The sequence below is a fragment of the Phragmites australis genome, chromosome 11 (assembly GCF_958298935.1).
Source record: "Phragmites australis chromosome 11, lpPhrAust1.1, whole genome shotgun sequence".
Taxonomy (NCBI): Eukaryota; Viridiplantae; Streptophyta; class Magnoliopsida; order Poales; family Poaceae; genus Phragmites; species Phragmites australis.
The window spans coordinates 7,988,018-8,012,676 of NC_084931.1; the positions used below are offsets into that span (position 1 = coordinate 7,988,018).

A 24,659-nucleotide genomic window follows, 5' to 3' on the forward strand; every position below is an offset into this window, starting at 1 on the left:
CACCATAGCACTGTAATTGTAAATGAAAACAGAGCTAAGGTCCTGGGCCCGCACAAAATTAAGGAGTATGACATATAACTCATCTTAAGTAACAATAAAGTAATGATTCTGTCCCGAGGTCTTACTCGGAGCAAAATAAATGGAATATCTAAGTTAATAGTGTTATGGAGTAATCACAATCAAAGAAAAATCGAGGAAAATGAGTTGCAATACCGATTTCGATTGATGATTAACTGATCAATAATATGTCAACCGCACTTACAGCACGCATTGTTGTTACACCACCAAACAGGTCTGCAAAGACCATAAGTGCAACAATCATATCAGGTCATGGCCCGCCCATGAGTTATCAGATCCAGTATCTCGCAAGCCAGCGACACCTTTCCTGTCTTTGACAGAAGCAGTTCACAGAGCTCTTGAGCATGAAATTGTCACGTCCTCCTCTCACATGAAGTCTTCTTCGAGTTCTTGCAAGGTCTTGCTGCCAGACGCGATTTGCTTGTTGGAAGTCATCTTCTCTTGGACCATCAGGCCCTTGTAGCTCCTGATTTCAGCCTGCTTCTCCTTCTCAAGCCTCTCCATCTCTTCCCTACGTTTCTGAAACAAAATAAGATAAACAAAACCCAGTCATTCTCAATGTAAGTAGTTCAGCAATTTTATCATGTGGTATAAACACCCATTCGATCAATATTCATCCAGTGACCAGTCCCCAACAACACTACAGAGCTACAGGTTTATGACAACCAGTGCTGCGCGTAAATATAATTTGATACATTCTAGCATTTGTTACAAGAGAATCAATTGTATAGACTGTAGACCTTTGGTTTCATAACATATAACTCGCACACAGAAACATAAGGAAATAGCTTACTTTGTCTCTAAGCTGCACCTTTCTTTCTGCCTTTTCTGCAGCACTCACAGCCTCTCTTTCAGCTGCAGCAAAAGATGTCATGATTCTGGATTCAATAGGCAATAACACAAACTAACACAAAAATACTAGAGGGGCAAGCCAATGAATCAAACCAAGGCAACACTAAAATCTCTCGTTCAGTTAAAAAAAAAACAAAAAAACAAAAACACAAAACATCACCGATCATGTCTTTGTTCATAGGCCTAACAAATACAAACCAAATAGGGAAGCAATTTCCATGGTTCTCCCACCCATGGTAGAGATCTCCAATTTAAGTTCTTAGTACTCCCTCTAGTTGTAAATGTAGGTCGTTTTAGCTTCATCAACTATTCTCTAAATATAAGTCATTCTCGAACTTCTATGCATTTTTTTCTCTCATATTCCTGTCTTGCCCTTATTTAATAAATGCTACAACTCTCACAAATGAATGAGTTATCTTTTCCAATACAGAATAAATGAAGAACAACAAGATCATTTGATCTACTTTCTTAATCCTTGTGCACAAGTCTAAAACGACCTACATTTGCAATCGGAGGGAGTAGTTACTATAATATCTCTTTTTTTTGCGCATCTAGATGTAACCTTCAAATCGTAAGGGTCTAGTTTATGCACGACATAACATCCTCATTTCCCTTGGTTGTCTGTCTCCAAGGAAACAATAAGATGCAAAACAAATAATGGCTTTGAAAAGCCCAAAACAAAACAAGACATTTAATCATGTTCTGTTTGAAGCAACTAAGGTAGCATACTGCCACAAAAAATGAGCATAATGGATTCTTGCAAAGAAATGTTCTATACCCTTCAAGTCAGGCCTCCGCTCCACCTTTGTCTTATTCAAGCGATTCACAATCTCATTGATCCGCTTTTCTACTTTAACAGTCCGAACCTGCAAAAAGAATACATCAATTAGGGATATTATAATTAGAGTGGTTCATCAGTTTTAGTCCATGTACTGAAAAAACAGTGCATTGACAATTGACAAAAATTAATAGGTTGTTAGGCCACTCCCAATGCCTTGTTTCTTAGATGATGTCTAAGAGAAGAGAGAAAATAAGAAATTGCTCTTAAGAAACAAGCTTGCAATGCATGCATGTGTATTGTTAGTTTCTTAAGGATTTCCAAGGCAATTTATTGTCTCACAATCATCTAGGATTACTCAAAGAAATAGTTTCTTCCATAAGAAGCAAGTTCATTCCCTCATATCTTTAAATTGCTTGCCACATCATCTTTTTGCTTAGGTGGATATCTAATTAATGTTTAAGAAACTAGCATTGGGAGCGGCCTTAGGAGGAAATAATAAATTATAATGATTCAGTATAGGAAAAATGAAAAACAAGAGCTAATGACGAATAATAAGTAGTCAGAGAAACTCCAACAATATATATGGTAGTATAGGTGCTAAGCTAGCTAATATTATTTTAAATTGTTTAGAAATCATAAGAATAAAACCTTTCCATTTCACATGATGCAACACCCCCAAAACCCAACACTGGGTACAAAATGGTACCATCTAAATTAGAACTTCATTATAACGAAATTTCAACAGCACTTCCCATACTTATTTCATGACCAAGAGGGACAAAGTACAAACTAACATCTAATTGCAATCATAAAGATATAGCTCAACACCACAGTTAATAACAATAAGTCACCATCTGCCATTGAATAAACACAAACATGCTTTACGTAGAACTCTAATAGAAACAACTAGCAACAAAGTGACCCACTAAAAGATAAGTAGAATAATCTCCACAGCTAGTAACATATGAATTTTAGCTATATCATACTAATATATTAAAAACAAAACCGTTTGACTAAGCATCAGAACTAAAAAGGGATAGTCCACGGCTCGGCTAGTACATGATAAACAATGAACATTAACACATATTAGTAATTAATCTGATTTCCATCTCTGCATTCTCACAAATACAATACTTCAAGTCCATGTGCACATGTCATAGCTTATACTGGTATAGCTAAGGGAACACTCGTCGATGTTCACTCTCTCAAATCCCTCCATAGAAAGTGCCAACCCAAGTGAATCTTGCATTCTCTTTAAACGAAGCTAGTATTGACTATGCAATCTTGCATTCTCTCAAATCTTGCATAGCTCATGATAGTAAATATGCTACCAAAAGTAATTCCAAGGATTGCATAGTCAATACAGAATAAATTCGAAAAATACCTACAAATAAAGAATAAGGGGCATTCAAAGCTGATAAAACGAAACTAAATTATGTGATTCTAAACCAGCTCGGATTGCTTACAAAGCTACAATAAGAACATTTTTCCATCAAATGCAGATCAAGATATTAGCTTTCTAGTAGGGAAACCTATCAGTTCAAATTTATCCGGCACACAAAATTTTAGATTCAAAACATATAAATTTTATGAAGATATATACAAAATCATATACGCATAATCCTGCTGTAAAAAAAGTGAACAAAAAATAAGATGATGGGCTCTCACCAATTTAGGGTTGTGAAAACCAACTTGACCCACATCCATTGAAGGGGTCTTCTTCAAATTGTACCATGGAGTATAAACTACATCAATGTTATTGACTTTATTACCTGCATCAAAAAGATGAAATCATCACATGTGCCAGACTACAGCTTGTATAATATCGAGCATCCTTGCAAGCAAAGGTAAAACATGAAATATGTCAACCTTGAATGGAATTAGCTTTAACAAGCTGCGCACAGTCTTCCAGCAGACCTTCACTTATGTCTTCCATTGTCTGACCTTTATTCAATCTCACATATACATGTGCAGAGGACATCTTGTCTACATGGAACCTGTGTTCACCAAAACTAGTTTGAGATACAGAGCATGACAAGATGGCTCTGAAAACTACAACTACCCTTAGTTCCAAGAATTAACGAGAAAATGCAATGAATAAAGCACATTTTATAGATCTATGCTCAGGCAGCATTTCATTTAGTAAGAAGCTATGGTATAAGTACAAAAGGTGAAATACAAAATAAACAAAAGAAAAAGATGGGCAATTGTCTTATAATTTGTATGAGACAACCTAAGATAAAGAAGAAAAAAAATCACAACCTATGTTAGAAGGGCACTTAAGGTTCACTTAACTAGCAATTGATTCCATTAGATTTGAGCTTGATTAGTTCCAAAACTAACAAGTCTTAACAGAACTTCAATAATTTAAAAACGGCACACCAGATACTGAGGATTCATAAATTCCTACTGCAAACCTTAATACAAGACTCGCAGAACATCAGTAGCTCCTATTAGCACACCCAACATTAGAATACAACAAAACATGGTACCACACAAGAAAAAACAATGTGCCAACTAATAATGAAACAGACGAAATCGAGCAAATGAAAAACTGTATATGCCAAGAAATTTTGAACAAAGTTTTAAAAATATTTTTAGTCGTTATTCAAATTAACATTTACAGACCTATCTTATCTCAGAAGGTGTATAGAAACTATTTCAAAAGCTATTTCACTCTACTAACCACTATGGTTAATTTCTTGCTACTGAATCTAAGCACACAAGTACACAATGACAAAAATCAGTACTGGAAAGCTAAGAATCTACTCAGCTTTTCATAATTCTGGAACCTAAAAAGCAAGCATAAGCATGCATGAAGTTCAAAGCTAGTTTAGCTTCATGCTTATGTACAAAATGTGCCATAGGACAATAAAAATTTTGTCTCAAAAGAAAAGAAAAAATAAAGACCATAGCCTGCCACGTCTCCAACATGTCCACCTATCAACGAATTGTGCTGACTAAACATTCTGCAACAGTGAGAAGAATAGAATATCTACATTACAGTTATTATTTCCAACGAAAATAAAAGTACATACACAAAGTAGGCAAAACTTATTTGAAACAATGTCCAACTGCTAATAAGCACTTACTCCATAGAGCAATTACGCTTAGTCCTCCCAATTTCAGTCGAAACTACAGCCACTCTAGCTGCATATCAATTCTTCCCAATTACTAACAAGCACTTCCTCCATAGAACAATTACGTTTAGTCCTCCCTATTACAGTCACTCTAGCTATATATCAGATCCTGAACCATGAAAACATCATAACAGACAACAACTACTGCGAATCTGCTCTTCTAGGTAAGGAACTGTCGGCTAACCACAAGCGGACTAATTGACAGCAAACCCCACCCCCCCCCCCCCCCCAACACACACACAAGGATATTATGCATCAACAAAATCTCCAATTACTAATACACTCAAGAACTTCACGTATGTCCTTGCGTAAGTAAAGCGTAGGCTCGCAGGAGGCCAATTCATAATCCTTCAAAGCAAAAGAGGAGAGGCGGAAGAGAACGGTGGTTACCAGATGTCCTCGGGGAAGCCGTACTTGATGAGGTCCTCGTTCTCGTGCTTGTCCAGCCCCATGAAGATGGTGTAGTCGCCGGCCTCAGGCCGCGCCTTGAAGTAGAACACCATGCTGCCGGCCGGCCGCCCGAACGGATCGAGGAGGGGAAGGGGACCCCCGGGGTCCGGGCGGCGGAACCGGGCCGATCTCGGGGTGGCTTTGGAGGCGGCGAGGAGTGATTGTGGCGAGGGGAATCAGGGGGTTTCTTATCGAGGGTTTCGTGCGCGTGGAAACGAAGCAGAGTAGGGGATTTTGATTTCCTTTATTTAGTTAGTTTTATTTTTACTTTAAAAAATCTAAATTACTCTCTTGAACTATTTCAGTATTCGAATAACACAAACTTTAAAATTATTTATTTAATTTTTGAACTTTAAATACCAGATCATATAATCTCTAGAGTGACTTTTATCGATTATTTACTAATATGGTAGTTCACCATATCATTTTCACAGATATAGCAGTGCACACGTAAAGTAGACCCACATATCATATTTTTCTTACTCAAACCTTTCCTGCCAGCCTATCTCTCCCTCCGGTCGGCCTCTCTCTATCTTTCTCTCCCTCTCGCTGGTCTCTCTCTCCCTCCCATTATCCTCTCTCTCGGGCCAGACGACTAAGACCATATACAACGAGCTCCGTCAGTGCCTAAGCTAACTTAGTTCTAAAACACAAGAGAGATGACGCGATAGCCACATAGCAAAAACAGATGATGTGGCAGTCACGTCATCAAAACTATTGTTGCAAACCACTCCAGAGGTTATGTGATCTTGTATTTTAAGTTTGGAGGTTCGATATACGGTTTTAGAGTTCAAAGGATTATAGAGACACTTAGTAATAGTTTATGAGAGTAATTTGAACCTTTTGCTTTTGCTTTTGACTACTATGTTGTTCGTATTAGTATTCTATATTTTCTCTGTTTAGAAATAGTAGGTGTATTTTAGAAAAATCAAATTTTATGTAATTTAACTAATATTTAATTAAATTATAAGAATTTCTAGTGTATAAAAATTACACAACTAGATTTATAATATAAAATAATTTTACACTATACAGGTTTTGTAGTTATAAATGATATATTTTGAGAGAAAAACTTAGTCAACATCTACTTTGAAGACTGAGAAAAATATATATACATTGTGACATTGGAAGGTTAGACTTTGCGCGTGTTAAGCTTTATCTTTACTATCCTTTCCTAACTTTATCCTTCCCACGAAGAATAAAGTTTGATGTTTATTTGCCGTAAGCCCACCGTAGACTATTTTTTCATGCTATGGAGATTTTTGTGTGAATCTTCTCAGAACATTTCTCTCATGTGCCTTATCATGAGTATGCTCCAAACACACCGTGCTGGTACTCGATTTCAGCATGGAGGTAGTCGTAACCACCAAAGTTTAGGGTTAGAGTTAAAGGGAAAAAAAGAGGAGGCAGCGGTACCAAGGACTTCAACGCTCCGCTGGCTATGGTCACTGGTGGTGGTGAAGAAGATGATCACTACTATAGAATAGATCTTATATGTTGGTTCATAAATGTCGGTTCCTTACGAGCCGGTAATGATGGAGTATCGTTACCGATTCGTATTAAAGATCAGCACTAAAAATACATTCGAAAAAAATCGACAACGAAACTTGACTATCACTGTCAGTTCTAGCCACAAACCGGTAATGATAATATTATTGTCGGTCCTTCTTATGAACCGGTGGTGATAGACTAACTATCACTGCCGACTCTAGTCATGAACAGACGGTGATAATTCGTCAAGTATCACTACCAATTTGTATTACCAACCGACAGTGATAATGAGTATCACTACCGGTATGTGTTTATGAGGAACCGTCCAAATAATATTTTAGTTAATCACCAAGTCAATTATTTACATAATCACAACTTCAACCATTAATCAGAATATCATTCTGATAGTCCCAGCACGTGTTTTGTACCTAAGATCGGAACACATACCTTTCTAACATAAGCAATCACAACCAAACTTAATAAAGAGTGAGTAATTTAAATTATATTACAAGTTTTTAGTCAAGCAACCATTTACATGAATTTACAATAAAAGAAGCAACTAAGCAGCGAAAGATTAAACCTAACCACAACAAAGAGAGGACGACGCCATATGCCCATAGGCACCGCCCCAAAAACATCGCCAAAGAGTTGGATGCACTACTCTTGCTCGCCACCAACACCGGCGGATACGAAGTAGCCTAAGACTAACTCGTCCACACCAGCGAAACCTGAAAGAGCAGCGTGAGTACGAAGATACTCGTATGACTTAATCAATGTAGAGCATATATAAATAGCTTAACTCCAAGGATTATGCATTGAGGATATAGCAATAGTAAGCCTACAAGGTTAAGTAAATTCATATACATAAGCAACCTAACATCTATGTGTGAGCACATACACTTAATCAAAGAACAACTCTACCCTGTGATCAGCAACATGAAAATAAAATTAACTGAAGCTATAGTAAACATATATGTACAAGGACCTTACTCTCACAAGCAAACAAGCACCATATCCACACATGAAGGCAAAGATGATAAGGCAAGAGCAAGAGTCAAGTTCAAACGAAGATGATGAAGATAAAGATGAAAAGAGCAGTGAAGATGAGCAAAGCACCTCGAGCGATGAAGAGATAGATACTGATGTCGTCAAGCACATCTCTCAAGTGGAGAAGAACATCAAAAAGATCAAATACCAAGATTGATCACCGAATCTCCGTGAAAAACTTAGTCAAAACAATTGATCATATCAAAAATGAGAAAAAGACAGAGCAAAAGAGAGACAAAGGGAAGAGCCAAAGCATTTGCAAGTATGAAAAGATGGGTGAGTAAAGATGAAGATTCAAACTCAAGTGATGAGAGATTCACCACACACTCCTCCAAGAGAAGTTTTTCTTCAAGGTTGTCATTACGCAAGTTGTCATCACACAAGTGCCTTATGGCCAAATGTATGAAATGTGATGTAAGTGATGATGAATCCGATAAGGATTCTCCCACTCAACAAGAACCTCTTGACTTGATAAATGAGCAACAAAGGGTCCTTAAGGAACAATCTAAAGAACTTAAGAAATTCAATGCCCTCAATTACATTCATGCTACTTTTGTTTCTAATTATGAGCAATTATTGAGCAAATTCAATTTGCTAAACAAGGAGCATGGAGAGCTTAAGATAAAATTTGAGTGCATTAAATCTCAAACTAAGGTCCCTTTGAAGCAATCTACCTCTCTATTTAATTTTAATCCTAAGGTAGATGCATCTATTTCTTGCGATGATTTGATTGATATATCATGCTCACCCATTTGCAATAAGAAATACTTTGAGAATATATTTTAGAACTATCTAATGATCTCATTACATAAGAAAATGATGAGATTAAGCAAAAAGTGGAGAACCTCAAGAAGGACTTGTCAAGATTAAAGGGTAAAGAACATGTCCAACCTCCTCAAGATAACCGTACTACCATGGTAAAGAAGCTTGTGGAGGAGTCAACCGTGACATGCTTCAAATGCTATCAAGAAAGCCACAAGTCCTTCCAATTCAAGCAAGTCAAGAAGGAGACCAAGAAGAAGAAGATGATGACGAATCTCTCGAACAAGACCTCCAACCTCTAGATCAATCCCAACTACAAGGTCAAGATCAAGAGCAACCACTATAACATCAAGAAGAAGGGCAATAGCAAGGTGATTACACACATGCTTAGGAGAAAGGACAGGGGGGAACCAACCCATTTGGATGCCAAGGAAGTCATCACCAACATAAAAGGGCCCTTGGGAGAAGACTTGAAGTCCACAAGTTGGCTCGAAGATTTAGAGACTTGGCTCACAAGATCAAGTGAAGGTTCAAGCAAAGAAACCAAGTGTACAAGATTCAACTCATTGATAAAGATCATGATCATCATATACCCCAACCAAAGGTGAAAGGTACTAAATGCAATATCCTTTAAATTTATACCTTTGTCTTGTCTAGGATTTCATATGCTTATTTCTATTTATTGCAATACCTAGTGTAAATTTTTCATATGGTATGTTGCTTATGTTTCTCTCTCTCATAAGCAACCTATATGATTTACTAGTTGTAGGTTCCTTACATGACACTATTTTTTGAATTGGTATCCTTTATGTGCTCTGAATCAATCTATAGGATAAATTCCTCTTCATTATCAATAACAAGTGCATATCTCTTACAAGTATTTAACACTTGTTTGCACACATTAAGTGGGAGTATATCCTAAGAGTTGTGACTTTGAGACTAATATGTATTTCAAGTGATATCTTTTGTAGTCTCATGGAGCAATCTACAAGTCCCCGGAGCTCTCTTGCATATGCTCTAATGCTCTTTCTCGAGTTCAACATGTGATTGTAACCCTTCTTGAGATTGTTGACGAAGGAGGAGAAGTTTGACGACCAAAGTAAGAGGCGTGTCTAGTGGAGAATAAGAAAGGAAGCAAGATGCTAAGGCTGTCAAAGGGGGACTCATCTACATTTGGTATCAAGAGCATGCAATGAAGAAGCTCTTGCATGGATCGATCAAGGGAGATAGTGCTAATGGAGAAAGATGAAGCCACAACAAAGGGGACTAAGTGGTAAGAATATGCATCCAAGTAACTTGGTAAGGTTTTGTGCTCTTTACAATTGTATCATTTATTATTTTTCACTTGCTTTGGTTATGTTGTCATCAATTATCAAAAAGGGGGGAGATTATAGCGAAAATGACCATTTTAGGCCATGATTATGATTTTGGTGATTAATGATAACATAGTTATTGGGATTAACATGTTTATCAAGAATATATGTTAGTAGATCTCATAGATGCAATACATCAAGAAGCCACCATAGACAGGACAGAACTTGGTTGAATCGGAGAAGTCTCATGAAGATTTGTCTCACTGGATAGTCCGGTGCACAATGTGTTGCACTCACCGAAGTATTTCCTTTGGAGAAGGTTGTAGCTGTTGAAGACTGAAGAGCAACCCACAAGATGGTCCGGTGATTAGCTTGTGCGTACCGAAGGATCACACCGAAGTATTTCTACCATAGAGGTTGCATCTGTTGAAGCAGATGGATGAACTAACTAGATAGTCCGGTGATGACAGAGATAGTTATACCGGAGCATTTCTATGGAAAAGAAGAGAAGATCCAACTGACCGGATAGTCCAGTGATGAGGAAGAACAACACACTAGAGCATTTCTTGTAGAGGCATTTATGAGTACTGAAGGATGAAGAACAAATGACCAGACAGTCCGGTGTAAAAAGGAAGTGCACCAGATGCTTACACCAGAGTGCTTTACACAAAGAGACTGCAGAGGCTCGGATGACTCAAATGTACTCACCGGATAGTCCGGTGATGGAGATGAAGTATACACCGTAGTGCCCAGTGTTTAGGATAACTTTGAGTGGAATCCAATGGCTAGTTTCTGATAGTGTACTCACTGGATTGTCCGGTGATTGTACTACTATTGTCATCGGACAATCTAGTATTAACACCTTTTCTAATTCGTTGGGTTAATGGCTACTGCGCGAGTTTGAGGTTATAAATACCCCTCCAGTCAGTCATTTTAAGGCGTGGCATGTTGTTAGAGTCCAGAGAAATACAGAAACACTTAAGAAGACATCTAAACCGCCAAAGTGCTTAAAGTGATCATCCAAGTTAATTAAGCACAATATTAGTGAGTGGTTAGTGATTATAAGCCTAAAGTGAATTTTAGCTAGGTGCTACAGTTTGAAAAAGGATCAAAGAGTGATCCTAGGTTATACCAAGTGGTATACTGACGTCTTAGAGTCTTGGTGACTCGTTAGCAACTTGAGCCAAAGTTGCTCAAGCATGTTGACCCTCCAACTTGGTGTGGAGCGGTGGCAAGACACGTGTATGGGGACACAGAGACTCTTGCCTTGGTGGCTCAAGCTCTAAAGTGATTACGGCGGCAAGTGATTGGAAGAGAGGTTAGTGGTGAGACCTCGCCTTGATGGCTTGGTGGCTCATCATGCTTGAGGCCTTGTCTTGGTGACTTGGTAGCTCAGGAGTCGTGATTGGAAGAGACTTGACGACCGGGAGCATATCCTTTGTGGAGCTCTAACGTGGACTAGGGGTGGCTTGTGTGCCACTGATACCACAGGATAAAAATCCCTTGTGCCGAATTTGTCTTCTACCTTATTTACGTTTCCGCATTTACATACTTGCAATTTACTTTGCTAGAGTATGTTGCAATTCTCTTGAGCGATAGAGTAGACATACTAGATACACATAGAGCACAGTTAGATAGAAATTGAGATACATTTATTTTTTGAATTTTTTGGAGCCATTAGTTTCTAAGTGTCCTAATTCACCCTCCTCTTAGGACATCACCAATCCCTACGGCAATGAAGGACACTTTAGATCTGGCAGTGAAGGCACTTTTGTAGTAGACAAGGGCACGTCAAGACAGGAGAGATGGTGATGGTGGATGGGATCTATTGGCTAGCGCGAAGGGATGAGGCTGGGGGTGAAGGATGAGGTGTGCACTCACCTGCTATAAGGCGTGAGGTCAATTCTAGTATTTTCATGTTCTCATAGCTATCACAACTCAGAAAATTCCATATAAAAGAAGCTAGAAAATCGTGTATATGTCACCTACCCGAATTATTTTGCAACCTTAGATTAACAATGATCAATTTGTCATAACATTAATTAGGATTGCTCCCTTACTAAAAGAATATCACAACATATTCTTAGTCTTGCCCCACTCCCCAGACCTACCAATGCTCTTTCTCCCCTCTTGTCATCCCACCTGACATGGACACCTTCTTCCTTTAATCCACACACCATGATCACCTCAACACGCAACCTTCCCCTCTACCCCATCTCAACTCTCCCCCCTCTATGTTCTTTCATCATTCCACCTATCCTCTCTATGTTGCCACCTCCTCCACCCCATGTTGCCCCTATTCTATACCACTCCTAACAGAAGGCAAGGTTGCAAGTTGATCATATGATAACATGGTGTCCATATATGTGTCAAGGCATCAAGGTAGTGGAGAGTGAAAATGAGCACAACCAGGTTAGAATGAAGTGGCATATGTAGCGGTTAATGATAGGAGAAGTCTAGTAGAGACAATGTGGAGAGGTAGCATTTGCTTAGGACGATATCTAAAAGGAGGAAGCGGGCACTGAATGTGAAGTGATGGAACAATGATGGAGAGACGTAGGAGGGATGAAGAGATTCTTATACTTCAGGATCTACAACATTCCATAAGTCCTTCAGTGTTTGTATTAGTTGCTAATGTTAGCCCCACCTATGGGAGCAGCTTGCACAAGAATTTAGTGTAAGTTTAAGCTATACTCTTCTTCCTAATTAAAAAAACTTTTTTTGGCCAAAGGTTATGTATCTATTCAAACACATCAATTAAGGAAAAATTAGTATTTCTGACACTCCATGCAAGTCATTGTATGTTCCAACTATAAAGCTAGTTTTTTCAGTCCATTGAACACTAACAGAAGACCAGTCACCTTCCTACCTCTTTTCTCCAATAGTAGAGGCAAACTTAGAGTGGGCATGGGGTTAGTGTTCAAGGTTCACCTCCACATCCAACCTTAGAGGAATGAAGGGGAGGTGGTGTCCTAGAGGTGGGAGGCAGAGGTTGCAATGCGACGAGGTGGTGGTGGAACCATGGGATGCAATATTGCTAGAGGGTGGAGACTAGCGAGTGAGATCCTTGGTTGGTAGTGAATTCCGACAAAGAAGGTAGTGGATCCAATAGCGAATGGTTGGCTACCGATGTTATGGAAGATGTCAAACAGAGGTGGAGGTGGGGTGGAGGAAGAGGGATCGATCATCTCAAGTGTTGCCTTGGCGCCGATAGCCACCTAATGTAGCGATATAGGTCGTGCGAGGTGGGAGCCCACATTAACATGGGATGAGGCACATGGGTGGGTGAGGAAGATGGGGTGGTTAGAATTTGGTAGTGAGTTGGTTTTATATGTGGTGGGATGGGATTATTTGGCTAGTTGGATCTTTGTCTGTAGGTCTAGAAAAGTGTTTAGTATTTAGTTTGTTTCTAGGCAATTGAAACAAACCCATTATGCATGAAGCATGTTTTCACGACTTGAACCTTCCTTGAAACTTGGGGCCTATTTTCGAAGAAAGAATTTTCATAGAAATTTGTAGGGATTTCACAAGTATCAATTCAATTTCATAGGAACAAAAGAGAACTCCCACTTTTCAAATGGGGCAAAACTTGGTTGGTACCTATTGAAATTTTCTTTAACATAAATATGAAACTTCAACCGTGGCTACAACATATTGAAACTTCCCCCAAAATCTGCATTTGAAACTTATGTGAACGCACATAGATTTGTTATATTAGTGGTCATCTCTCTCCCCTTTTTTTTCTCACAATGCACATATGATAAATTTTTTCTTTAAAGAAAATTTGCAAATCCATATATTCTAGCATGCTCTATGCTACCATTTTTTAGATTCTCAATATGCATAAGTCCAACAACCAAAATGGCTACAATGTGCCGATGTCCAAAAATCCTTGCACAGAGAAACCTCCGTAACATTCAGCCTTTAAGTTTACTAGTTACATGCCCGTGCGCTGCAACGGGAGCCAAATATTATCATGCTACAATATTTGTCATCATTAGCTTAATGAGCCCCACGGCATTTGGAAATTTAGATGTAGAACTTCCATAGACACTTATGATTGAATCAACCTTGGATAGAAATCGATAAATAACATTAATTGACAATGTAGATTTATATTTTTCATATACACTGGGCGAGAAGGGTTTCTATATCGACATACAAAAGATCAAAGAAAATTCTAAATAAGCTCAAACCGAATGATGAATACATACTCAGTCAGGTAAGGAAGATAGAGGCGTCCAAAGATTGAAGAGGGAAACCATACAAAGTAGCAGTTCTTGCTTCATTGAATTAAGATAGTAGATTTGTAACGTTGTACTAATATATAATCTGAAAGATGAGTAGTTATCCAGTGATGCCAAGGGGGGGATGGAAAAACTCTTCTTGGTCACACATATTGAGCCATTTTGTTGCACATCAGAGGAAAATGACCATGGTGTACTGAAGTACTAAACATTTTACAGCAAATGAGATTACTGCTAACTAAAGTAAAATAAAAGGAGGTGAAGCTACAATGTTGCACTTTTACCGATTTCCATCATTTTGAACTGCAGTTAGGATGATAAAATAAATTAACCTCAAAGAAAAGGGGAAGCAGTTACCTTAGCATCAAAGTCTAAATCTAAAAGTATGTTGGATAATTTTAGATCCCTATGGATCACTGGAGGGTAGTCCTCATGAAGATACTCCAATCCCCTGTCCAATTTTAATTTACCAATGCATGTTACAACAAACCAATCATCAGAATTCAATTTAAAAATTATCACTTATTCATTCATTGTGAAGGAAAGGGCAGGGATAAGATCATAAGAACCTGGCCATGTTGAGCATGATCTCCATCCGGATGTGCTAGCTTAGAGCTGATCTATGTGAAGGCCCTGAAGACAACCATATGATACACATCAAAATCTCCCATATGAAGATCTCAAGATAGAGCTGCATCCATAAGCAACAAGGCCAATAATAGGGGATAATACCGTGCTACTGTATCTTTAGGTCCTTCACTCTGGACAACCGAAGAAGCTTGCGAGAAGGCAATACTATTTACCTGCATGTAACCATCATCTAAACTGTATATCATCATGACTACATGTGATATGCTGATGAAACAATATCCTAGTCCTTCACCTTACACCAAAAATCAATGTTGATAGCATCTAATTGCTTGAAATCAAAACTAATACATATCCTATATGACGTGAATCAAAAGGATACTTGATGAAGAGTTCACTATATCCTCACTGTGACGTGTTTGCTTGCTTCTGAGATGATCCATGGCAGTTTTGCAAATTGTCTTTGACTTTATCTATGTTAGAACTCATTGTAACCATAGAAATATATGATATCCATGTATCATTGAATGCAGAGGCTGATGTCTCTAGACTTCAATCTCTACTAGGTTGTTTTTTTTAGTATTCTTGACTCTTTCATGCCAAATTGGGAACAGGTTATTTGCTTATGTTCTGAGCATCAATTTGTAGTCATCTATGTCCATCTATTGTTCAAAGTTGACCTGATGATTGGCTATCAGTTGCAGGTATTGGCTCGCACACAACTCCTCAAGATCCACCAAGTGCAACATTCTGATGTCAAAGAAATCCTGAGAACAAAGAGGAATATTTTAAGTATATCTGATTCACAATCTATTCAAATAGTATAAGAACTTGAATTAATTTACCAAAGTAGGAAGATAAGCAGTTGTGCAGTTTCTCTACCCCATAATTCTTCACTTACTCTCAGCTTTGCTACTTCCCCGATATTCCTTTTGTTCCTAACCGATGCAATACCTTAGCAACATTTTTTAGAGGGGAAGCACAACATTGTAAATGTGCAAGCCGACATAGTGAGATGTCTTTCTACCCAAATTAGAACACTAATAAGTAGTGAGGTATATGAAACATTAAGTGGTATGAGGTGATCAGCTAAAAAACAGGGATTAACGAAAGGTAGCAGGAATATTACGTAGGGTTCCTTTAGAGTCCTGATGCTAGTTTTGAACTACAACAAATATGTAGATTTCATACATAAGCACATAGTAGTTAAAAACATACCTAACCCCAATCCATACAATCTTAGAATAGCTAATTAGAATAGGAGGGCCCCTTCTTTTGTGCACGAATCTGAACACATGTTCTCTTGCTATGATAAAAAGTGCGCACAAAATGTTTTTCTCATACAAAGTAGTAAATTGGCTCTATTATCACTTGATATCTTAGAAACTGCCAGCTTGATGGAGGGTAAAATTAGTCAATTGGAGGGGTGAACTAACCAAATCCTAGAGAGACATGTGCATTCAGGTTGGTGCTTCGTGAAGGATACATGGAGGGGTTCATGACAGCAGAACTGCTGATGGTGTCAGCGACAGAGATATCAAATAATCTCATAGGCACATGTTCAGTTAAAATGTAGCAGGATGTCAAAGTTTGTGACTTACTAATGTTTATTGGTGCTTCTTATAGATTGTCCCATAGAATACCATAGCTTCCCTATGTTTGTCTAAAATCTGTAACAAGAATATAATTACTTACAATGAGCACATGTTCACTTAAAATACAACAAGAATAAGTGATAGAATATTGCTACAATGAAATGAGAAGAATCGCTGGAACCCAAATCCCAATAACTCCAAGTAGTAGTTTAAAATTTAAAGGCACATAGTAGAGAAAAAAGAAATATGAAAAACGGAAGGCCTTCAATTAGATTGCAAAAAAGAACATTCTTCGTTGTGTTACAGCTTACCAGTAAATTGGAAATTGATTAGCCTCATAGGAAATAGAAGCCGTACCAATATGATACATATTAATTCAATGTTATTGGAGAATGTCCTTGTCCCCTTGTATTCAGTAGCCTATGTAGCTGTCCTCCACGTCTCCAAAGGGTAGACACCACAATATTGACACGAATGCTTGCTATTTGAAATGAATATATGAAATACCAAGAGTACAAAGAACAAAATATTTTAACCAATAAAGCTTCAAATCGTCTCCGCCAGAGCATCCTACAATCTTATTAAAAAAATTGAAGTACCAGTTCAATATTGAATTATTGATCTAAGGAGGTTGTAATAAGGCATAAACTGAATTCGAGCCATCGAGCACAACATAAAGAATTTCAGAAGAACATGACAGCCACCAATGTTTGCTTGGCCATGGGTTTAAATAGAGAGGTGACCATACTTTGTCATTTTTTATGATCAAGAAGGGCATACGATCTAGGTTTTGTCAACTTGCAAGAAATTCTTGGGCCGGTAATTTTTGCCACCCTGCTAATATAAGTCGATCTTCACGGTAACAATATAAGAACCTTGACTAGATAGAGCAAGCTGTCGCAGCAACACGTGAGGAACCATAGTGACATGCCTCAATGCTTGCCATGGAAATCAGCAGTGGGCCGCTGGCCGTAGAGCCGGTCGGTTATCCCAACCCCAACAGCTGCATAGCATAGTAAACTCAGTGGATGAGAGATGGAGAGGCAAACCACGATGGAACTACACTGTCGAACTGGTCGGATTCCTCCAGATGGCCAGAGGCTAGAAGCCAGATTTGGGGTGCGAGATGGTGAATCGGTGGAGGGGCATGGTCTAGTCCCAGCTAGGATTTGGGGCGAAGCCTGTGAAGGAGGTCCGGGGCAGGGTGGGGGTAGTGCATGCACCTGGGACCTCGCCTATAGGATGCCGACATGGTAGTAATCAGATCCAGAGCGCATGCCAGCAAAGGCATCGATATGGCAGTGAGCGTACATCGGTGCGCCCCTTCTTCCCCATGGTACTCCCCCGCCTCTCCATCGTCCTCTTCATTTCTCCTGCTGCCCTGTTCACTCCTTCCTCATATGTCGTGGCGCCCGCTTCCCCATACGTGCGAACAAGGCGGCAGCACCACCGGATGAAGCGGCAGCGATGGCTGGATTGAGGTCGATGGCAGCAAGGCAGAGTTGTGGGGAGAGGACAAAAGGGGAATAGCGTGGCGCCTCCACGATGTCAGTCACCCACTCGAGTTGGCAGCGGACGGATATGAGGGAGGAGGAAAAGAGGGGCTACCTGCGATGCCGTTGAGGAGAAGCTCCACGAGAGGCGACACAGTCGCCGTTGAGGAGTGGCTCCACGCGTTGTAAAGGTGGCACGACCACTGTGAGGCATCAGACGCAGAGCGAGGCTTTTTAACGTTGGCTGCTATGGGGAGGAGGCGGTGGGCAAGGCACTTGCGCACACTACACTACGGGGAGGATGAGGACGATGAATGCGGTGACGTCGGTGGCGATGCGCGAGAGGGAAGACGAGATGGCGGTGACACGTGGATCACCAGTCGGGGCTGCCGACCCGATCGGACCCGACTTCGATGTAAGACATCGGCGCCATCCTAGGCGGAGGAGGCAGACAATGATGGCCGGCTCACCGGTCACAACTTCGAAGGAGGAAGCGCTGCTTTGAGGGAGGCGTGATTGGGGTGGCAATGCGGGATGGAATGATGTGAGGAATGGTGAAAGACGTGGAATGCGGGCTGGGAACACCGGATACCACATGGCCGTTGGATGGAAGGAAGGTCGGACCGTAGAAGGGATATGAGCCATCCCATGGTGCAAGAATTTAGGGGTGGGCATGAGATTTAGGGTGATTGTGAGATCATTAGAGACTTTTTAAGTAGTAAAGATTGTTCTGACAACTTAAACAATATTATTCTCCTGCATATACGTGACAAAATAATAATATAATAACAATCCTAGAGTATTTTTCGCTGCATGATTTTCTGAAGGATCGTTGCACGAATTAATCGTTCACATAGCAAAAAGTCAAACAAAACAAGTTGGCACAAACACTATCTTGTATATGTATTGTGTTCAGAGAGTTATTACAGTAAAACCAATGTTTTGAAGACTATACTGTGGGTATCTTTGTGAACACTCCAACAGCTAAACAAACAAATAACTTTAAACATATATGTAACCACATCCACAAGTAATCGTAATATCAACTGCTACCATTAGCTGCCGTCTGCGCTCTCAGCCCTTGCTCCTCGGCTCAGTACGGCAAGGGGGAGTTGAGCCCCTCCTGGATGGCCATGGGGTGCGGCGGGTTGTGCCGCTTAGACAGCGACGTCATGGCCAGGGTCTTCCTGAAAGATGCGCGCCGCTCCAGGCGCTTAACGGTGAAGCGCGTGTAGGCGACGCGGATGTATGGCGCGGCTGCCTCCTTGACCTTGAGGACGATGAAGAAGGTTAGGCGGTAGGAGAAGAGAAGGACAAAGATCATGGCGAGGTCCAGCCACTTGGATTGGTTCAGGCTCAGCCCCATCAGCTCGGTGATGATGTACTCGCCAGTCAGCTTCGGCTGCCCCGACATCATCGGCTCGAACTCCAGCCCGATCAGGTCGTTCTTGTACGCGCCCTGTATGCAACACCAACCATGAAAAATATTTGGTATCAGAGTTTCCGGTTTGTATTTCTTGATCCAACTAGTGAACCTATATACTGAAATTTGAAGTATCATACCTTCAAACCCCATGAGCCATAGACAATGTAGGACACGGGGTAGCGCCAGAAAATCTTCGGAAGTTCCGGAAGCAGCCGGAAGAATCCAGACGTTAACATCATGATCCCCTGAGGAATCACGCGACAAGGTTCAGTGCGAGCATAAGTACACTGATCACTAATGAAGAAGTAGAACAACATGGCAAACAATTAAGGAGACTTACAATGACGCCGGCGCCGAGGATGAGTCCCATGAGGAAGTTTGGCACGAGGGCAGAGATTATCATCATGAGGCTCTCGATGACGGAGACGCCGCCGTAGAGGTTGAGCGCGAAGAAGGCGTAGTAGCTGAACCCCGGCCGGAACTTGACCATCCAGTAGGTGATGGATGCGCTGGCCCAGGACACGGCGAGCAGGAACGGCATGGAGGAGAGGAAGTTGGAGATGACATATGCGGCGACGCCGTAGTGGCCGTTCTGGCGCTCGAGGGTGAAGACCTTCATCTCCTCGATGAAGGACGGGAAGCCGCCGATGGACATGAAGGTCATGAAGCCCGAGACGAAGCCGCCGCACGAGGCGCGCGCCTGGATGGCCGTGTAGCTCGTGCCCACGTCGTAGTAGATAGTGCCCAGGCAGATGGCCATGAGGATGTAGATGATGATGCGCAGCCAGTAGTAGCCGAAGTCGCGGGACATGTTGGTGAAGGACCGTCTCGTTAGTGTGCGCAGCTGCTTGAACCAGCTCGCCTGGCTGCCACGGACCACCTCCTCCATCACACCCTCCTGCAAATGCAATTCACAACTGATTGAAAATTCAAAACATCCAAGATTTGGAACTTATCAAAAATATTATCTAAATGTTTGAATGGAAACTGAGGCACGGTGAAGAGATGCTTACGATCTTTGTTATCTCGTGTATCGTGTTCCTAACCATCATGGCGTATTCCGAGATCCGGTACTTGTCCACTAGCCGTTCTCTGATCTCCGACGTCGAGTAATTCAAGAAGGGGTCAAGCTCTGCCTCCTTCAAACAAAATTTGACAAAAATTCCATCAGAAATCATATGTATAAAGAAAAAAACAAACGGCTTAAAGTCCAGGGCACGTACTGCTCGCAGCTTCATGGATCCTTTCATGGTGGTGGCGACTTCGTCAAAGTCAGAGTTGACGCACCGGAGGAAATGGTCCGACGGGTTCCTCCGGCTGGGGCAGGGGAACCCTGTTTCGGCAAAGAACTGCATGCAAGAACAACAGAGCAACATGTTTCAAATGCGATCGAAATGCATTTTGAATTGATAATTATCAACATAACAAGCAGCGTTTGGAGAAGATTGCAACTGTGAATGCAAACCTTTCTATACGGAAAGAAAAAAAATGATATGAGGGTGTACGTACCTGTGTTGCCTGCTTTGCGTCTCCAAAGTAGACGCACTCCCCGCTGGAGAGGAGGCAGAGGTCGTCGAAGAGCGCGAAGACCTCGCTGCTGGGCTGGTGCACGGAGGAGACGATGGTGCGGCCGCCGTCGACGGCGAGGTGGCGGAGCGTCTGTACGACGGAGAAGGCGGCGGCGCTGTCGAGGCCGCTGGTGGGCTCGTCCAGGAAGAGGAGGCGCGGGTGGGTGAGGATCTCCAGCGCGATGCTCAGCCGCTTCTTCTCGCCGCCGCTGATGCCGCGGAGGTGCCAGTTGCCGACATTGCGGTCGGCGCACTCCCGGAGGCCCATCTCGTCCAGCGTGTCGTCCACCACGCGCCGCACCTCCGACTTGCTCATGCTCGACGGCAGCCGCAGCAGCGCCGAGTAGGTCACCGTCTCGCGCACCGTCAGGGTGCTCAGCAGCACGTTCTCTTGGGTCACGTAAGCCTGTCGTGTCGGGTCCACAAAGACGTTGACATCAGATAGTATACAGTTGACTGTGTCAAGGTCAATTTGCTAGCTTATTTTCCTCAAAAAAAATTTTGCTAGCTCGTGACATCAAATAAGTTCATAGTCCCAGAGGTGTTCAAATGGGTGGCCCGACTCGGCACGGCACGGCCCGCGGCACGATATGCCTAATGATGTTTTTTGCCAGTCCGCCCGTTAACACAAGGAAATCGGAAAAAACATCAAAAAACTATCAGATGTTAGGATTGAACTCACAATCTCATATATAGGAAACAACCACTCTACCACCCTGTTAAGCATCTCTTTATGTATTAGGGATAAACAAATTATATAAAACTTTAGAAAAATAGAAAAACTTAAATAGGCCGTGCCGTACCGGTCCGACGTGCCGCGACTCCGGCACAGGCACGACCCACCTAACCGTACCGTGCTGACCCAGTCCGTTTACTCTCATTCCGTGTTGTGCCTGAACTGGGCTATTTTTCCTATGCCTCTAGCTGGCCCGTTAGGCTTAGTCCAATTAGCCACCTTTACATAGTCCGAAGTTTCCTCTGCTTCGAATGAATGCCAGAGCCCTTACTCCTTTCTTCGGAAAAAATATTACTAGTCAGATTTGATTGGCGGAAGGAATAGTTTCGTCAATAACTGACCAAAATATGTCACACTAGTCCTTTTGTCTGGAAATTTTATGCCTCTAGACATAAGAGTTGAATACTGTATATAAGTATAGCTCTAACTGAATTGGCTAGGCTCACTGAGAAAGTCATTCTTCAAATCTAAGAACAAAGAACAGGACAATTAAATTTGCAAGGGCAGGAAACAAGGTGGATACTAGGTACTACAAGACATACCAAAAGACTCAAATCTAACATTTTCATAGCATTACTTAAGGATTTATGCCAATTATCACAAGCTCAGCACTACTTAAATTGTAGTGGAATATACTATTTTACAGGCCCTGCAGCCTGGTCGCATAACTAAGGGCCTGTTTGTGGCAACTGAGGTAATAGGTTTAAGTTGCCACTCTCCTTGAATTGAAAGTGTTTGCGGTATTTCTTTGTTCCAAAAAGGAAAGATTCAATCGCGGACAATTCAAAGTAGCTCAGCTAGTGCCAAGTAGATAGACTAGTCTATTCAACAATTGATATTTTATTAATTGGCGACAATAATGTGGAATCGAAATATTGGCAACCATATTGGTTTCGATAAACTAGTGGTAGTGTAATATTCGTTCAAAGATCCCAAAGTGATCTACAACCACATCAGTAATGAATGTCATTCCCTGAATTGGTTGGGCATTCAATTCGTAGTACTCCGGTAGTTCATTTTCAGATGGTGCAGGCAGCTGGGAAGTGGCTTGGGACTATCTAGGGACTAGGGCTCTTCTGAAAGTTGAAACACAGGATTTTTATATGTTTCTTGGGGGAATTGTGCCGAAATTAGTATGAAGTCCTAGTAAATTCAGAAGTTCTGAACATGGGTGATTTTGTACGAACTGTACGCTCCATGCCTCCATCATGGCAGATACAATTTGGCCCTCTTAATCCCATGAACCAAGAAAAGCTAGGATGGGTAGTTTGAAAATTATACCTACTAAAAGCAAGATTAGGTTAAAAAAGGGGCAAAATATTCTTGTTTTGAGTGGTTTTTAAGGCATTGCCTAGGCGATAAGGCGCTCCGAGATAGCAAGACTTCACCCAGTCTTACCATAAGCAGTGAAGAACAAGGGAGAGGAAAAAGAGAGAAAGAGTGAAAGAGGAAGGGAGAGGGAGAGGGGTAGGCAAGGGGTATGGGCTAGATCAGACCCCTCCCATCTCCTCTTTTTTTTTTCTTTTCATTTTTCTTTTTATTCCTCTTGCTGGAGGTTGTTTTGTTGGGTATGTAGTTGTCTCACCACGTCTCATAATCGCCTAAGTGGCTAGATGGGAGTGGATTGTCACATCTCACTTTACCACCTTAAAAACTATAGTTTTGAGGAAAATGAACAAAATAATTCTGATGTGGGAGCTACCGGCAAACTAATTAGGGACATGCAGACACATCACGGTCATGATGCCTCCTATATGGATTGGTTTGGTACATATCGCCCATCCATTATTCCGTGGCACGTGGAAATGTGGAATTATATGTTGCTGCCATGCATCCACAACCGTCGGATCCTGAACTCGATCGTCCGATCGGTTCCACGTGGGCTTGGCAGGTCACCTACCAGGTCTCTCCGAACATGATCTGAGTCTGAATCTTGCTATCCGATACTTCGTACACCCTGACGAAATCGACATCAACCCTTACAAATGGGGCGAAGATGCTTATGATTTGCGCTCAAAAGTCGCTGACCATATAGAATATTGAAATAGAGTCCATATATCAATCAACTAAAATTGGAAAAAGAAAGAGCATGCAAATATGTATGGTAGGTAGCTAAGGATTTTTTTTGGGCATGGCAAGATGAGGGTGCAAAGTTGGGGGTATGAAACGCATGATGTATTGATTAATTTGCATGGTGGGGTAGCTCTTCTCACCACGACGCCATAGTCGAGCCGCCTCTTCTTGCCGTTGAGCAGCACCTTCCCGGTCAGCACCACGTTCCTCGCTAGCCTCCCTGCAGTTCACTCACACGAAATTAACCCATCGTCTTCACTGAATTAAAGTTCCATAGAAGTTAGCCTCCTTATAATTTTCAATTGCAAAATGTTAAAAAAGTTAATAATTTTGTTGCACCATGAACTGTCTGGATTAGTCTTAACCACAACCTGATCCAAACAGTCCATGGAGGCACCTAGGTACGGACCTTGGTGTTCAATTCCACGCGTGGGCGCACGACGCGAGGAAGAAGAAGGGCAGGGAGTGCGGGTGCGTACCGGAGAGTGAGTCGAGGAGTGTGGACTTGCCGGAGCCGGATGGCCCCATGATGGCGACGATCCGGCCGGGCACCGCGTAGCCGTACAGCCCCTGCACCAGCTTCTTGGTCGCCCGCCCGCGGCCGCCCGGCAGCACGCCCGTCAGGTTCTCCCACGTCAGGCTCGCCCCGCCGGACTCCGCGTACCGCGCCGCCGGGGACACCGCCCCCCGCCATGCCGCCATCCCGTTACTACCATCTCCTCCTCTTCCTCTGCCGCCGACGTCCATTTCTTCCTAGTCCAAGATTGGTAGCAGCTAGCGACCTAGCGCGCCTCCAAGATACAGTACTCGGTGCTGTGGCTCTCGCTCGCTCGGCGGGGCGGGGCGAGGCGAGGCAGACAGCTCGCTTCGCTTAGCTACCGGCAACACGCATCCCTCCTATTAATGGAGGGGATGGAGAGAGTTAGCGCTGGGTTGGGCTTTCCGCTCCTGAGAGAGTGCCTCGGCTTCAGCCATCAGCGGTTTTCAATTCACGGTTGGGGAGGTGGCGAGCGAGCGAC

General features: G+C 41.8%; 2 protein-coding genes and 1 long non-coding RNA gene across 3 annotated transcripts; all 3 read right to left on the bottom strand.

Annotated features, from left to right (window-relative positions):
* Positions 1-200: 200 nt before the first annotated feature.
* LOC133884549 (uncharacterized) lies at positions 201-5,524 on the bottom strand. Its single transcript, XM_062324002.1, has 6 exons — positions 5,242-5,524; positions 3,581-3,708; positions 3,380-3,483; positions 1,709-1,796; positions 872-933; positions 201-597 (listed from the first exon to the last, which is right to left on the bottom strand). Exons 1-6 carry the CDS (start codon positions 5,352-5,354, stop codon positions 445-447), a joined length of 648 nt encoding a protein of 215 aa, XP_062179986.1. The 5' UTR covers positions 5,355-5,524; the 3' UTR covers positions 201-444.
* Positions 5,525-14,008: 8,484 nt separating this feature from the next.
* LOC133884632 (uncharacterized) lies at positions 14,009-16,635 on the bottom strand. Its single transcript, XR_009903147.1, has 4 exons — positions 16,351-16,635; positions 14,894-15,516; positions 14,731-14,794; positions 14,009-14,612 (listed from the first exon to the last, which is right to left on the bottom strand). It is a non-coding gene; the product is annotated as an uncharacterized LOC133884632 (long non-coding RNA).
* A 2,080-nt stretch (positions 16,636-18,715) lies between these two features.
* Positions 18,716-24,623, bottom strand: LOC133884631 (ABC transporter G family member 12-like). Its single transcript, XM_062324109.1, has 8 exons — positions 24,120-24,623; positions 23,781-23,860; positions 20,773-21,237; positions 20,487-20,612; positions 20,277-20,402; positions 19,604-20,161; positions 19,401-19,508; positions 18,716-19,296 (listed from the first exon to the last, which is right to left on the bottom strand). Exons 1-8 carry the CDS (start codon positions 24,385-24,387, stop codon positions 18,931-18,933), a joined length of 2,097 nt encoding a protein of 698 aa, XP_062180093.1. The 5' UTR covers positions 24,388-24,623; the 3' UTR covers positions 18,716-18,930.
* Between the last annotated feature and the right edge of the window lie 36 nt (positions 24,624-24,659).